The sequence below is a fragment of the Typopeltis vanoorti genome, chromosome 18 (assembly GCF_054136105.1).
Source record: "Typopeltis vanoorti isolate ZY-2024b chromosome 18, IOZ_Tvanoo_1.0, whole genome shotgun sequence".
Lineage (NCBI taxonomy): Eukaryota > Metazoa > Arthropoda > Arachnida > Uropygi > Thelyphonidae > Typopeltis > Typopeltis vanoorti.
The window spans coordinates 20410404-20424049 of NC_143566.1; the positions used below are offsets into that span (position 1 = coordinate 20410404).

The 13646-nt window shown below is 38.2% G+C and overlaps 1 protein-coding gene across 2 annotated transcripts in view; it reads right to left on the reverse strand.

Moving 5' to 3' along the window:
• The window catches only part of LOC150096523 (glycosyltransferase 1 domain-containing protein 1-like), a 171689-nt gene that overhangs the window by 70596 nt on the left and 87447 nt on the right, over positions 1-13646 (reverse strand). For both annotated transcript variants that reach the window (XM_090408433.1, XM_090408432.1), the window contains exon 6: positions 2340-2389. In XM_090408433.1, coding sequence (XP_090264559.1) covers positions 2340-2389 — 50 coding nt within the window. The remainder of the gene's footprint in view (positions 1-2339; positions 2390-13646) is intronic.

The window sequence follows — 13646 nt, forward strand, 5'->3', positions numbered from 1 at the left end:
AGGGAAGAACTCAATCTTCCTGTCCCATACATGTGTGTTATGAATGCATTTTCAAAAAAGCAGAAGCAGTAAGAACAAACAAGTAGTAAGAACACAAATGAACAAAATTACAACAAACACTACTGAAGAACACTTGTATCCAGCTTGAAAAAAAAATGACCACACAATTATATGAAGAAAAAAAAGCCACTACACACTGTTTAAAATACTTCTCTTAGCAGAGTTCAAATATTATTATTATTATTATAGGAGGAAAGAGTACTGTAAAAGAAATCAGAGATGATAAAGGTGATATGGAAACTGAAGATAACAATATGTCTGGAGTAATTACTTTGAAAGACTGTTAAATGAAACACAGTGTCAGCATGATGGTAGAAAACTCCCAGCAGGAATGCAGTCAGAAATACATATCCATATTTGAAGTAGAAAAAGTCATTAAAAACCTGAAATGTGGAAAAACAGCTGGAGTAAATGAAATTTGGCCAGAAATGCTCAAATATGGAGGTATAAAAGTTTTACAGTGGATGCATTGCATAATTCAGTAGGCCTGGGAAGAGGGTTGAATTACAGATGATTGGAGCAGAGCTCTCATAGTGCCCATTTATAAAAAGGGAAATAAAATTGAATGTGAGAAGTACATAGGTATTTCCCTACTGAGTGTTCATGGTAAGATTTATGCAAGTATACTTGAGAAATGGTCGAGAAGGATCATGGAATGGAAGCTTGGAGAAGACTAAGCTGGATTTAGGCCAAATAGAGGTTGTCAAGATCAGATTTTCACTTTAAGACAAATTGAGAAATCTTGGTTTTGTTGATCTGGAAAAGGCACTTGACAAGGTGTCAAGAGGAAAGTCTTTAGAATGCTACAGTTATATGGTGTAAATGAGACAAGCAAAGTCAGCAATTAGACTAGAAGAAGATACAGCAAGATGGTTTGAAGTAAACTCAGGTGTGTCACATAAAAAGACAGACAATGAAAATAGGCAGAAACATTGAAAACATGAACTGTATCCTGAATGGTGAACCAATAGAACAAGTAAAACATTTTGGTTATTTAAGCACAATGTTTAGTGAAAATAGTAAATTAAATATCGAAATAGACAACAAAATTAGTAAAGCTGGTATGGTAGGAAGTCAGCTGAATAAATTTATATAGAATAAGAAAGAAATTAGTCAAAACACTAAATTAGCTGTATATCAACATGTTCAAACCAATTTTAACTTATGGATCTGAGAGCTAGGCTAGAAATAAAACACATGATCAAAGACTGGAGTCTTTGATCATGTGTTTTATTGGAAACAAAGGAAGATCAAGATGTAGATTGATTGATACGGTAAAAACCACCTTAAAAGGCAGAATATAAGATTTGATAATATTGAAATCATGACAGATAATAGATTAATTTGGAGGTAAATTGTTGATCGGAAGTTAATAATGATGTAACTTTTTCATGTAGTACTATCATAATTATCCTGTACACCCAATTGAGGGTACAAATCAGGAATTTGATGATGATGAGCCTCCTGAATATGTTCATTACAATCTAACTAAGTTCTTGCCAATGCAGAATTATACACTCAAAACGTTATAACTACCTAGCCTGTTTCTGGCCAACAACTACATGGTCATCTGGAAACAGGTCAGTTGCAGTATCTTGGTATGGGGATTGTTCTATTGGATATCCCTGAGTCCTCTCTTCTCCACTAAATATCCATTGTCTGTTAATTCTTACCTGAGGATTGCTTCAGACTAGGCATCATAGAGTACTGCCCTATATGATGACAATGAGGTATGATGGATCTGGACTCTTCCAGTGAGACAGAATGCCCTGTGACACTAGGCTTGCATTGTGCAGCCATAGTTTGAAGAACATATACAAGCATTCCATGTTCTCCTCTGGCCACCTAATTCTCCTGATTTGATCCCACTGAACATTTGTAAGATCATGTGTAATGTAGCATCTGCTGGTCAATGCAAGTGTTTCTGGACCAACTAGACAGAATAACATCCCAGATGTTATTCTGTTTAGTTGCTCCAGAATACCCCAGGACACCTTCTGTGGTTTATTGTAATCAATGCCAAGAAAAGTGCAAGTGGTTATCTTGGCCAAAAGAAGCCCAATACACTACTAGGTAGACAGGTGTCATAATATTTTGGCTCGGGATGTGTTATAGTAATTATGCCATGTAACATTTGTATAAAATACACAAAATTTAATTTTTTATAATAAAGCTTGTAAAAAAGTTAAAAAGAACATCCTTACTATAATATAAACAATACAAGCGGATTATGAATCAAGCAACATAACATTAAAAATGAGAATTATGTCATAAAATACCTTGGGTCCTATAATGACAAGCCAATCATCATTATGGAGATGATGCCATGCTAAGGAGAGAATGTAAAAATAAAAAAAAAAGAACATATAAAAAATTCTTTAGAAATACTGTATATTCATTAAAAACAGAATGGAATATTTGCATTAGTATTATAATAAACTTCTATGGGGTGGCAAAGACTTACCACCATATTTACTAAAATGCAATGAGAATGCAACTCTCATCTTCTGACAACAAATGATACGTATATAATCATAAACATCATCATCACTTCCAGATATGTAACCTCAAGGGCTGTACAGAATACTGTGATAGTACAAGATAAGTTTATGTTATTACTAGTATCCTCTCAATTCTATCAATAATTTTCTTCAAATTTTTTTTTTATTTGTCAGGTCTCCAATATTGTCAAATTTTACACATCAGCCTTCTAAGCATTATTAACTACATCAATACACCTAGAGCTTGATGTTTCTCTTGTGTTTCATCGTGCCATCCTAGCATGAAAAATCTCTTCCGATAACCTTCCTTCTTCCATTTTAAGAAATCATTCTGCTTACATTTTTAAGTGCTTACTATGTCAATTTCCTTTCTAACATCTTATCTTTAATATGTTTCGATCACTGATACAGCAGAACTTTCACTTATCTGTTTCTCTGGTCTTTGATCAATTGTTTTATTTCTAACCCAACTCTCAGATCCATAAGTTAAAACTGGCTTGGACACTGTTTTGTTTACTATATGTTTAGTGCTTTAGCTAATTTCTGTTTTATTTGATATCAATTTATTCAAACTTGCTCTCAATAATACCAACTTTGTTTATTCTGTTATCAATTTCTATATTCAATTTGCCATCTTCAGTAAAAATTGTGCCTAAAGAGCAGAAATATTTTACTTGTTTTATAGGTTCTCTATTGAAAATGCAGTTCCTATTTTCTAAGAAACTCTCATGCTATTATGATAGTACTACATGAACAAGTTACATCATTGCTAACTTCCTATCAAACTTTTTCCTACAAATTAATATATTATCTGTCAAAACATCAATATTATAAATTTAAAGAAGAGTATAACTGGTGTAAATGACAAGGAAGTTAATAAGAAGCAAATATCTAAGGATGATAGGGTTGCTTTATATGGTGACTCAATCATTAAAGGTGTGGTAAAAGATAAAGTGCACAAGACATGTTTTACAGGTGGTATAATAAAATGAATATCAGATGCTTTGCATAGAAGGAATGGGCATCCGAATTAGTGGAAGTGGTGGGCACAAATAACTTGAATAGTCCAACAAAGAATGTGGAAAGGGATTTGAAGAAGTTGTTGCAGGAAGTGAAGAATAATGGTGTAATGGGGAAAGTGGTTAATTTGCTGCCCAGATATGACAGTAGTGAATTCAGAAGGAGAGCAATGATACTGAATGGCAAAATGGCTAAATTGTGTCAGGCAGGGAGTGTTCAATTTGTGAATGTATGGAATAAATTCAAAGGGAAGTTAAAATGGTTCAAAGATGATGGCATGCATTTGAATAGGTTTGGTATTAATCAGTAAAACGAGTGGCACTGGCGTCGCTGTAGCACGTGGTGGTGAATTTGAGCTGTGCAGAAGAAAGTGATTTTTAATCGGTGAATAGTCCGCTTTTTCCCCCGTTTTTCTACGTTTTTGAGTGCTAAATTGTTTCTCTGAATACGAGTGTACCTCAGTGGTTGTTTTTTGGAAGTTAGTTGCTGTCGCGATATAATATATTTTGGTACCGTAGGAATCGAACGCGTAACGGTGGAAGACAAAACGAAGCTAAGTTACTGTATTTAGTTATATTTCATTTTATTTAATTATATTTAGTACTTAAATGTTCTGATGTTTGTACTTTTTTTCCTCTTATTTATTAATTGAATAATTATTAAAGATTACGCTACTAGGCAGTAAGGAATGATGGTGGATTCAGCAGTAGTCGCAAGTGGCGTAACGCCAAGTCCTCCGCCATTTAAGAACTCAATTATTAGCAATATCATAAGGGACTTTGTGGCATGCAGTACTTGCGGCATGTATGCATCTCGGGAATTACATATGTGGCTTGTTAAAGAGAGTGGAGAGCGTATGTGCGCAAAATGCAGGCAGTTGGAGGAAATAAGTACATTAGATATATCGATATCCGACTTTGTTGCTCCAGGAACGGGGAATGAATGTAGGAAGACAAGTAGTGTGATAGGAGAGAATGAGAAAATAATAGTTGATAGTGTGAGTGACTGTGAAAGTTTAGGAGATGGTTTTGTTTGGGAGAGTGAATTTAGATTAAGAGTGACTAACCTGCAGAGGGAGATAAATGAGTTGAAAGAGGAGGTGGAATGTCTTGTGAATGAGAGCAGAAGTATGAAAGATAAGATTAGGAGAATGGGAGATAAATGCAAGGCGAATCAGAGTAGGAGAGAGAGAGAATTTAGGGAGTAGGAGTGAGAGGTATGGGGGTGCTAGAAGAGGAGAGAATGGAAACAGTAGAAGAGAGGGAATGAGAGAGAGGTATGGGAATGCTAGCAGACGAGAGGATGGAAACAGTAGGAGAGACGGAATGAGAGAGAGAGATATGGAAGTGCTAGAAGAGGAGAGAATGGAAACGGTAAGAGAGATGGAATGAGAGAGAGGTATGGGAATGCTAGAAGATGAGAGGATGGAAACAGTAGTAGGAGAGACAGAATGAGAGAGGGATATGGAAGTGCTAGAAGTGGAGAAAATGGAAAGAGTAGGAGAGAGGGAATGAGAGAGATGTATGGGAGTGCTAGAAGAGGAGAGAATGGAAACAGTAGAAGAGAGAGGTATGGGAATGAAAGAAGAGGAGAGAATGGAAACAATAGGAGTGAGGGAATGGTAAGAGATATAATGTATGGCGACTCAATGATCCATGGTGTTCAAGATAGGATGCATGAGGAGTGTTTGCCAGGAGGAACAATAGAAAGGGTGGCTATGGCAATTAAGAGAGGTGAAAGGGTGGATGAGATGATTGTGATGGTAGGAACAAATGACTTGAGTGGTAATGTAAGTCGGGCAGCAAGAGATATGATATTTTTGCTTGAGACTGTATGGAAGAAGACAAAGAGAGGAAAAATAGTGTGCGTGTTGCCTAGGTATGATAATGATGAGCTGAGCAGAAGAGCGGTGTTATTGAATGGCATAATAGTGAGAATGTGTGACAAGAGAGGGCTGGTATATGTGGATGCTTGGAGTGCGTTTGAGGAAAGAGAGGAATTGTATGCGAGAGACCGTTTACATTTGAATGAGGAAGGACGTAGGCATCTGGAGAGATTGCTGTTCTGAACGAGTCAGTGTGTCCCAGGGAGGATGATAGCAGGGGTGGCCTCTTGTAGGAATAGATACTTGGGAGAAGGGAGACAATGTCAGGTAACACTGAGCCCAGTGGAGTCTAGAAGGGATAATGCTGGGTATAGAAACAATGGCATTTATATGCTTTATACTAATGCCAGGAGTATCTGGAATAAGGGAGAGGAATTGATGGCACAGATAGCATCAGCCTGGCCAAAAATTATTGCGATCACTGAGACGTGGCTGACAGAAGGGGATATAACAACAGGAATAGAAGTCGCTGGGTATAGCATTTTTCGTCAGGATAGGAGGGGAAAGTGTGGTGGTGGGGTACTGCTTATGATAAGTGATGACCTATGTCCTCTAAGAGTGGAGACTTTGGAAGGCAGTGACACTAATGATTTTGAAAGCATATGGTGTGAGGTAGAGGTGGGCAAGACAGGATATTTAGTAAGGTGTTGCTACAGACCCAGGAGTACAGAGGGTGGAGACCAGGAAATGTTTAGATGGTTGAGTTTGGCAAGTGCAAGAAGAATGATTGTTATGGGAGATTTTAACTTCAGTAGTATAAATTGGAGAGAGGAAGATGCATGTAGCAATAGGGGAATGGAATTTCTAGAATTCTTGAGGGACAAATGTCTTAGGCAACATGTAACAGAGGGAACAAGAGGTTCAAAAGTTTTGGATTTGGTTATAGCATCAGAAGAGTTAATAATAACTGAGTTGACGTCTCTCCCACCAGTTGGAGAGAGTGACCATATGGTGTTGACTTGGAAAATGAATAGACATGCAAGAGTATCAAAGAGACGGGAACTTATGTGTAATTATAAGGCAGGTGATTATAATAGTCTTAGACGTCAACTTCGGGAAGTTTCATGGAGGGAGGAATTGGAAGGCCGGGATATCACTAGTGCGTGGGAAATTGTGAAAGAATATTTGTTATCAGCAATGGTAAGTTGTATACCACGAGTGAAGAAGAGGACGCAATTTGGAGTAAAGTGGATGACAAACAATATTAAACAGGAATTGCATGCGAAAAAGAGGCTATGGAAGAGATATAAGGAGACAGGTGAAGAGATGCATGAGGAATATAAGACACAGGCCAGAAGAGTGACTAGTGTGGTAAGGAAAGCGAAACTGGAATATGAGAGGAGATTGGCCTTAAGATCCAAAGAAAATCCTAGGGAATTTTTTAGCTATGTGGCCAGTAGGAGGAGAAATGACTGTGGAAGAATGATATTGTGGGATAAAAATGGGAATAGAGTGACTGATGCAGAGGGCATAGTGGAATTGTTCAATGAACACTTTATTGGAGTATTTCATCCTAGAGGAGTCAGTTTTAATGCTAGAGGGATAGGACTGGTTCAAGGTCTGGAGGTACAGGAGGAGAGTGTGTTTCAGATACTGAGTACTCTGGATGTCAGTAAAGCTGTGGGACTGGATGGTATTTCACCACGAGTTTAGAGAGAATGTGCTAGGGAATTGACAGTGCCTTTAACATGGCTTTTCAATGAAAGTCTGGCTTTGGCAAAGGTGCCCAGGGAATGGAAGGAAGGTAAGATAGTGCCATTGCATAAGGGTGGTAACAGACTGGAAGTGTCTAATTATAGGCCAGTCTGTGTGTCATCAGTAGTTGTTAAGATCTTGGAGAAAGTAGTGAGGGACCGTATACAGCATTGGGCAGATGAGGGTAATGTTATCTGTGAGAATCAACATGGATTTGTGAAAGGACGCTCTTGTTTTAGCAATATGCTAGCCTTTTATAATAAAGTTACAAGAACATTAGATGAGGGAAAGGCATATACTGCCATTTTCTTAGACTTGGCGAAGGCATTTGACAGGGTGCCACATGATAAGCTGATATTTAAGTTGCAGCACATGGGTCTGGATGTCAGATTGGTCAACTGGATTCAGGATTGGCTGTCTGATAGGTATCAGAGAGTTGTGTATGGTGGAGCAGTTTCCAGGAGGCAGAGGGTTACAAGTGGGGTCCCACAGGGCTCAGTACTAGGACCTATATTGTTTAACCTTTATATCAATGACATAGCCAGTGGATTGCAGGGGGATATTCAGTTGTTTGCGGATGATGCGAAGCTGGGAAGGATTATTAGTAATAGTGCAGATGTGGTAGCCCTGCAAGAGGATTTAAATAAGCTAGATAGATGGGCAAATGAATGGGGGTGTCAGTTTAATGCAGCAAAATGTAAGGTCTTGAGGTTTGGGAAACATCGATGGGATGCTGCATACTCTATGGGAGGAGTTATACTGGAGGAAGTAGAGGAGACAAGAGATCTGGGGTTGATGATTGATAGAAACCTGAAGTTTAGGGGACATATTGCAAAGGTGGTGAAGGTAACACAGAGGATTGCTGCTATTATGAGAAGTACACTGACCTGCAGAGATAAGAGGGTTATCATTCTGTTGTATAAGTCTCTGATCAGACCACACTTGGACTATTGTTCTCAGATTTTATTATTCTCAGATGGTTCTCATTATATTCTCAGGATTTGAAGGGGATAAATTAACTGTGGAAAGGATACAAAGATGGTTTCAGGACTGTACAAGGATAGTTATGAGGATCGGCTGAGAGAATGTGGACTGCAGAGTTTGGTGGATAGAAGAAGGAGAGGTGATATGACTTTTAAACTGTTGAGAGGTGGTTACAGGGTTGACACTGGGGAGTTCTTTCGTTTGGTTGAACAGCGGGAAGGAGTGATGACAAGAGGCCATCCCTGGAAGTTATGAAAGGAAACTGTGAGCAAGAGGGTAAGGAGTGGTTTCTTTGTGTGGAGGGTGGTTGAGCCGTGGAATGCATTGCCTGATGGAGTGGTGGGAGCGAGAACGGTCAGTGAGTTTAAAGAGTGGTATGATAGACTTTGTGTTTCTCGGGGGGGACCTCCCCTCGATGAGTCTTGACAGACTTTATGTCTTAGGAAGGACCTCCCTCGATGAGTCTTTTGACTCCTTGGAGGCCAGAATAATAATAATAATTTGGAGTGATCGTTGTTTGAAAAGAGTGCAGAGGAAATTAGTATGACTAAGAGAGAGTGAGAAGCAAGTTGTGGAGGGATGGGAAGAATCATCATCATCATCATCATCAAATTCCTGCCATGTACCCTCAAGGGGTGTACAGGATATGACAGTACTACATGAAAAAATTACATCATTACTAACTTCCTATCTACAATTTTCCTCCAAATCAGTCTGTTACTTGTCAAGACTCCAACATTATCAGATCTTATATTTCTATCGTCTAAGGCACTTTGTACCGTATCAATCCACCTATATCTTGGTCTTCCTCTGGGTCGTTTTCCTGCCAACCTGGCAGAGAACACTTGTTTTGCTAATCTTTCCTCTCCCATTCTATTTAAGTGACCATACCATCTGAGATTAGCTCTGCTAACGCATTCCTGAATGCTGACAATGTCAAGTTCTTTCCTAATATCCTCATTTTTAATATGATATTGCCATTGATGCCATCTGTTCACGCCTCTAATCTTTCTCAGGACTCTCATATCTGCGGTCTCTAGTCTTTGGTCAAGTGTTTTACTTCTGACCCAGCTCTCAGATCCATAAGTTAAAATTGGTTTGAGCACAGTCTTGTATACAGCTAATTTAGTGTTCCGACTAATTTCTTTCTTATTCCATATGAATTTATTCAATTGACTTCCCACGATGCCAGCTTTGCTGATTCTGTTGTCTATTTCTATATTTAATTTACCATCTTCAGTACAAATTGTGCCTAAGTAGCTGAAATGTTTTACTTGTTCCACAGGTTCTCCATTCACAACACAGTTGACATTTTCAATGATTCTGCCTATTTTCATTGTCTTTGTCTTTTTATTGCTGACCTTCATACCATATCTATTACAACAGCTATTCAATTTAGTCAGAGAATCTTGCAGACTTGTAGCGGATTTATTTAGAAGTATAACATCATCCGCATAAAGCAAAGAGCTGACATTAACATCTCCAATTTTGATATCAGGTTTAATACCACATTCCTTCATAATGTGATCCATATAGATAATGAATAACAGAGGGGATAATGTACATCCTTGTCTCACACCAGATTTAACATTAAACCATCTTCCTGTACTTCCTTCAATTCTAACTGCTGACTCACAACTCAAATAAAGACTAAGTATTGCTTGATATAATGCCCCATTGACACCATATAACTGCAGCGTATTGAATAGCTTCTCTCTTGGCACCTTGTCATATGCCTTTTCCAAATCGACAAAACTTAAATACAGATCTTTGTTATATTCCCATGCTTTCTCGACTATTTGTCGTAAAGTGAAGATCTGATCCTGACAGCCTCTATTTGGCCTGAATCCAGCTTGTTCTTCACCAAGCTTTTCTTCCACAATACTTCTCAACCGTTTCTCAAGTATACTGGCATAGATCATGCCAGGAACACTCAGTAGGGAAATACCTCTGTAATTCTCACATTCAGTTTTATTTCCCTTTTTATATATGGGTACTATGAGAGCTCTACTCCAATCATCGGGAATTCGTCCCTCTGTCCAGGCTTTCTGAACTATGCAGTGCAGCCACTGTAAGACTCTTATACCACCATACTTCAGCATTTCTGGTCGAATATCATCTACTCCTGCTGCCTTTCCACATTTCAAGCCTTTGATGGCTTTTTCTACTTCAAGTATGGGTATGTATTCCTGACTGCATGCCTGGTCAGTGTTTTTTATCACTGTGCTGTCATCACTGCTTGTTTCATTTAGCAGTTTTTCAAAGTAATTACTCCATATGAATGGATGGGAAGAAGATGAATACAAAAGTGAGGAAGTGATTATGGCAGGGGAGTGATGAATTTCAAAATGGTGGGAATGATAAGAAAATGAATGAAAATCAGAGTCAGGGAACCAGGGATGGTCAGAATGAAGAGAGAAGTGTACTATAACAGAGAGTACAGAGTGACTGTGTTGATGGGATGGCCTTAGAATGGAGAATTGTCATGCTTGTATACTGATGTGGGGGGTAAGAAATAAAAGAGCTGAGGTTTGCAGTATTGATCAAATCTGCATGCCCAAAGATAATTGGCATAAGTGAAACTTGGTTGACTGAGGATGATATACTGTCAAGTCTTGAAATGGTAAGATATAGAATTTTCTGTAAGGATAGGAAGGTGAAGAAAGGAAAGGGAGCATTTTTAATGATATCAGAGGAATTAAGTCCTTCAAGAGCAGAAGTGGAAAATAGTAGTAGTACTTATGAAGATTTTGAAGCTGTTTGGCATGAAGTTGAGATCAACAGAATAGTATATCTACTAGGATGTTGTTATAGGTCAGGGAACGTGGAGAGCACTGATTTTGAAATGTTTAGACAAATTAGTTGGGCAAGTAAAAGTAAGATAATCATAATGGGAGATTTTAATCACAGGAAGGTGGATTGGAAAGAAGAAATAGTGTATGGTAACAAGGAGAGTGAATTTATCGAGTTTCTGTGGGATAACTATCTAAAGTAGCATGTGATGAAAGCAACAGTAGGTTTATTGGTGTTAGATTTGTTGATATCATCAACTGCCACATAATGGTGAAAGTAATCATGAGGTATTGGTTTAGAAGGTAGTCAAACAGGAAAAAGTTATTATCAAGACGGTCTATATGTGAACTATAAGGTGGGTGATTATGAGAAGCTATTTAGTCAACTAGCATAAGTATATTGGATTGATGAATTTTGGGTTTGTGGAAAAGATGTTGACAGTGCATGGAAAACGATAAGGCAGTATCTAACATAAGCAATGCATAACTGCATACCAAGAGTTAAGAAAATAAATAGAGTAGGAGTAAGATGGATGAACACTGAAATCAAGCAAGCAGTGTTACAAAACAAGTTATTATGGAAAAAGTACAAGATAGTTTGCAGTGAACACATGCATAAATTGCAGGCCAGCAAAATGACAAGCATGGTTAGAAAGAAAAAGTAGAATATGAGAGGAGATTGGCCAGTCAGGTCAAAGCTAATCCGAAAGATTTTTTCTACTATGTAACAAGCAAGCAAGAGGGAAAATAATTATGCAGGTTGATGCTGGTGAATAGTTAAGGTAGCAGAGTAACCATAGCAAATGATATACTGGAATTACTTAATGAACAGTTCATCAGGGTATATCATGTTAATAAGGCTGTGGGAATGGATGACATAACACCACATATTTTTAAAGAATGTGCAAAACAGTTAGCCATCCCCTTTTTCTGGTTATTTAATGAGAATCTTGCACACCAGCTTGGGTAAAGTTCCTAAGGTGTGAAAAGAAGGCAAAATAATACCTCTCCACAAACATGGTTCGAGAACAGAAGTTGCCAATTATAAACCAGTCTGTGTGTCTGCAGTTGTGATGAAGTTTTGGAAAAATAGGTTAAAAATAGAATACAGGATTGGGTTTATGAACATAAGATTCTCTATGATGGTCAGCGTGGGTTTGTGAAGGGCAGGTCTTCTTTTAGCAATCTGCCTATGTTATATGATAAGGTGACGAATGTGTTGGATAAGGGAGAATGATATATAGTGATATTCTTGGACTTTGCAAAAGCATTTGATAGATTACCACATAATAAGCTGGTGTGCAAGCTGCAATAGTATATTGGTTAGATGGATCGAAGATTGGTTCGATTGAATGACATCAAGTTGTGTATGATGGAGCTGTCTCACAGAAAAGGAAGGTGACCAGTGGAGTGCCTCAGGGTTCTGTTCTTAGGCTGCCTAGTGTTTAGCTTGTTTGTTAATGATATTTCTTGTGGATTGACTGGGGATCTTCAAATGTTTTTCGTTTATGTAAAGTTAGGTAGAATTATCAGGAGTAATGCTGATGTTAATTCTCTACAGGAAAATTTGAATACGCCTTTAGCTTGGACAAATGAGTGGGATTTTAGTTTTAATGTTAATAAATGCAAGGTGTTGCACTTTGGGATACAAAGACATAAGACATACTGTATTAGTTGAGTTGTACTTCAGGAAGTGGATGAGATTTGGGATCTTGGAATGATGATGGACAGTGGACTGAAGTTCCAAGGGCACATTGCATGTATTGAAAAGACTGTGCATCATATTGCTGCTATGATAAAAAGTACACTGACATGTAGGTATAAGGAGGTGGTGGTGCATCTATATAAGGCATTGGTCAGACCCATATGGACTACTGTACTCAGATTTGGTAACCTGGTTTTCATTGTGATGTGGAAACACCAGAGACAATCCAAAAACGAATAAACAAAGTGATATCAGGACTATGGAGTGTGGGTCATGAAGAGTGTTTGAGAGAATGTGGATTAGAGGTTAGTGGATAGGAGGGAAAGAGGAGATATGATAGAGACCAAGTTAGTTAAGGGATTTTAAGAACAAGGGGCCATTCCTGGAAGTTGTATAGGGATGTGGTGAAGAAGGGAGTGAGAAGTAGATTTTTACGCAGAGAGTTGTCAGTGAGCGAATGCACTGCTTGAGTGTGTTGTGAATGCAGGTAGTGTAAATAACTTCAAAACTCATTACTATAGACATGTTGCTAGTTGAGTGGGACTCTCACAATGAGTCTGTTGACTTCATGGAGGTTACCAAATAATAATATGTTACCAAATAATAATAATTTAACTTATGGATCTGAGAGCTGGGTCAGAAGTAAAACACTTGACCAAAGACTAGAGACTGCAGATATGAGAGTCCTGAGAAAGATTAGAGGCGTGAACAGATGGCATCAATGGCAATATCATATTAAAAATGAGGATATTAGGAAAGAACTTGACATTGTCAGCATCCAGGAATGCATTAGCAGAGCTAATCTCAGATGGTATGGTCACTTAAATAGAATGGGAGAGGAAAGATTAGCAAAACAAGTGTTCTCTGCCAGGTTGGCAGCAAAACGACCCAGAGGAAGACCAAGATATAGGTGGATTGATACGGTACAAAGTGCCTTAGACGATAGAAATATAAGATCTGATAATGTTGGAGTCTTGACAAGTAACAGACTGATTTGGAGGAAA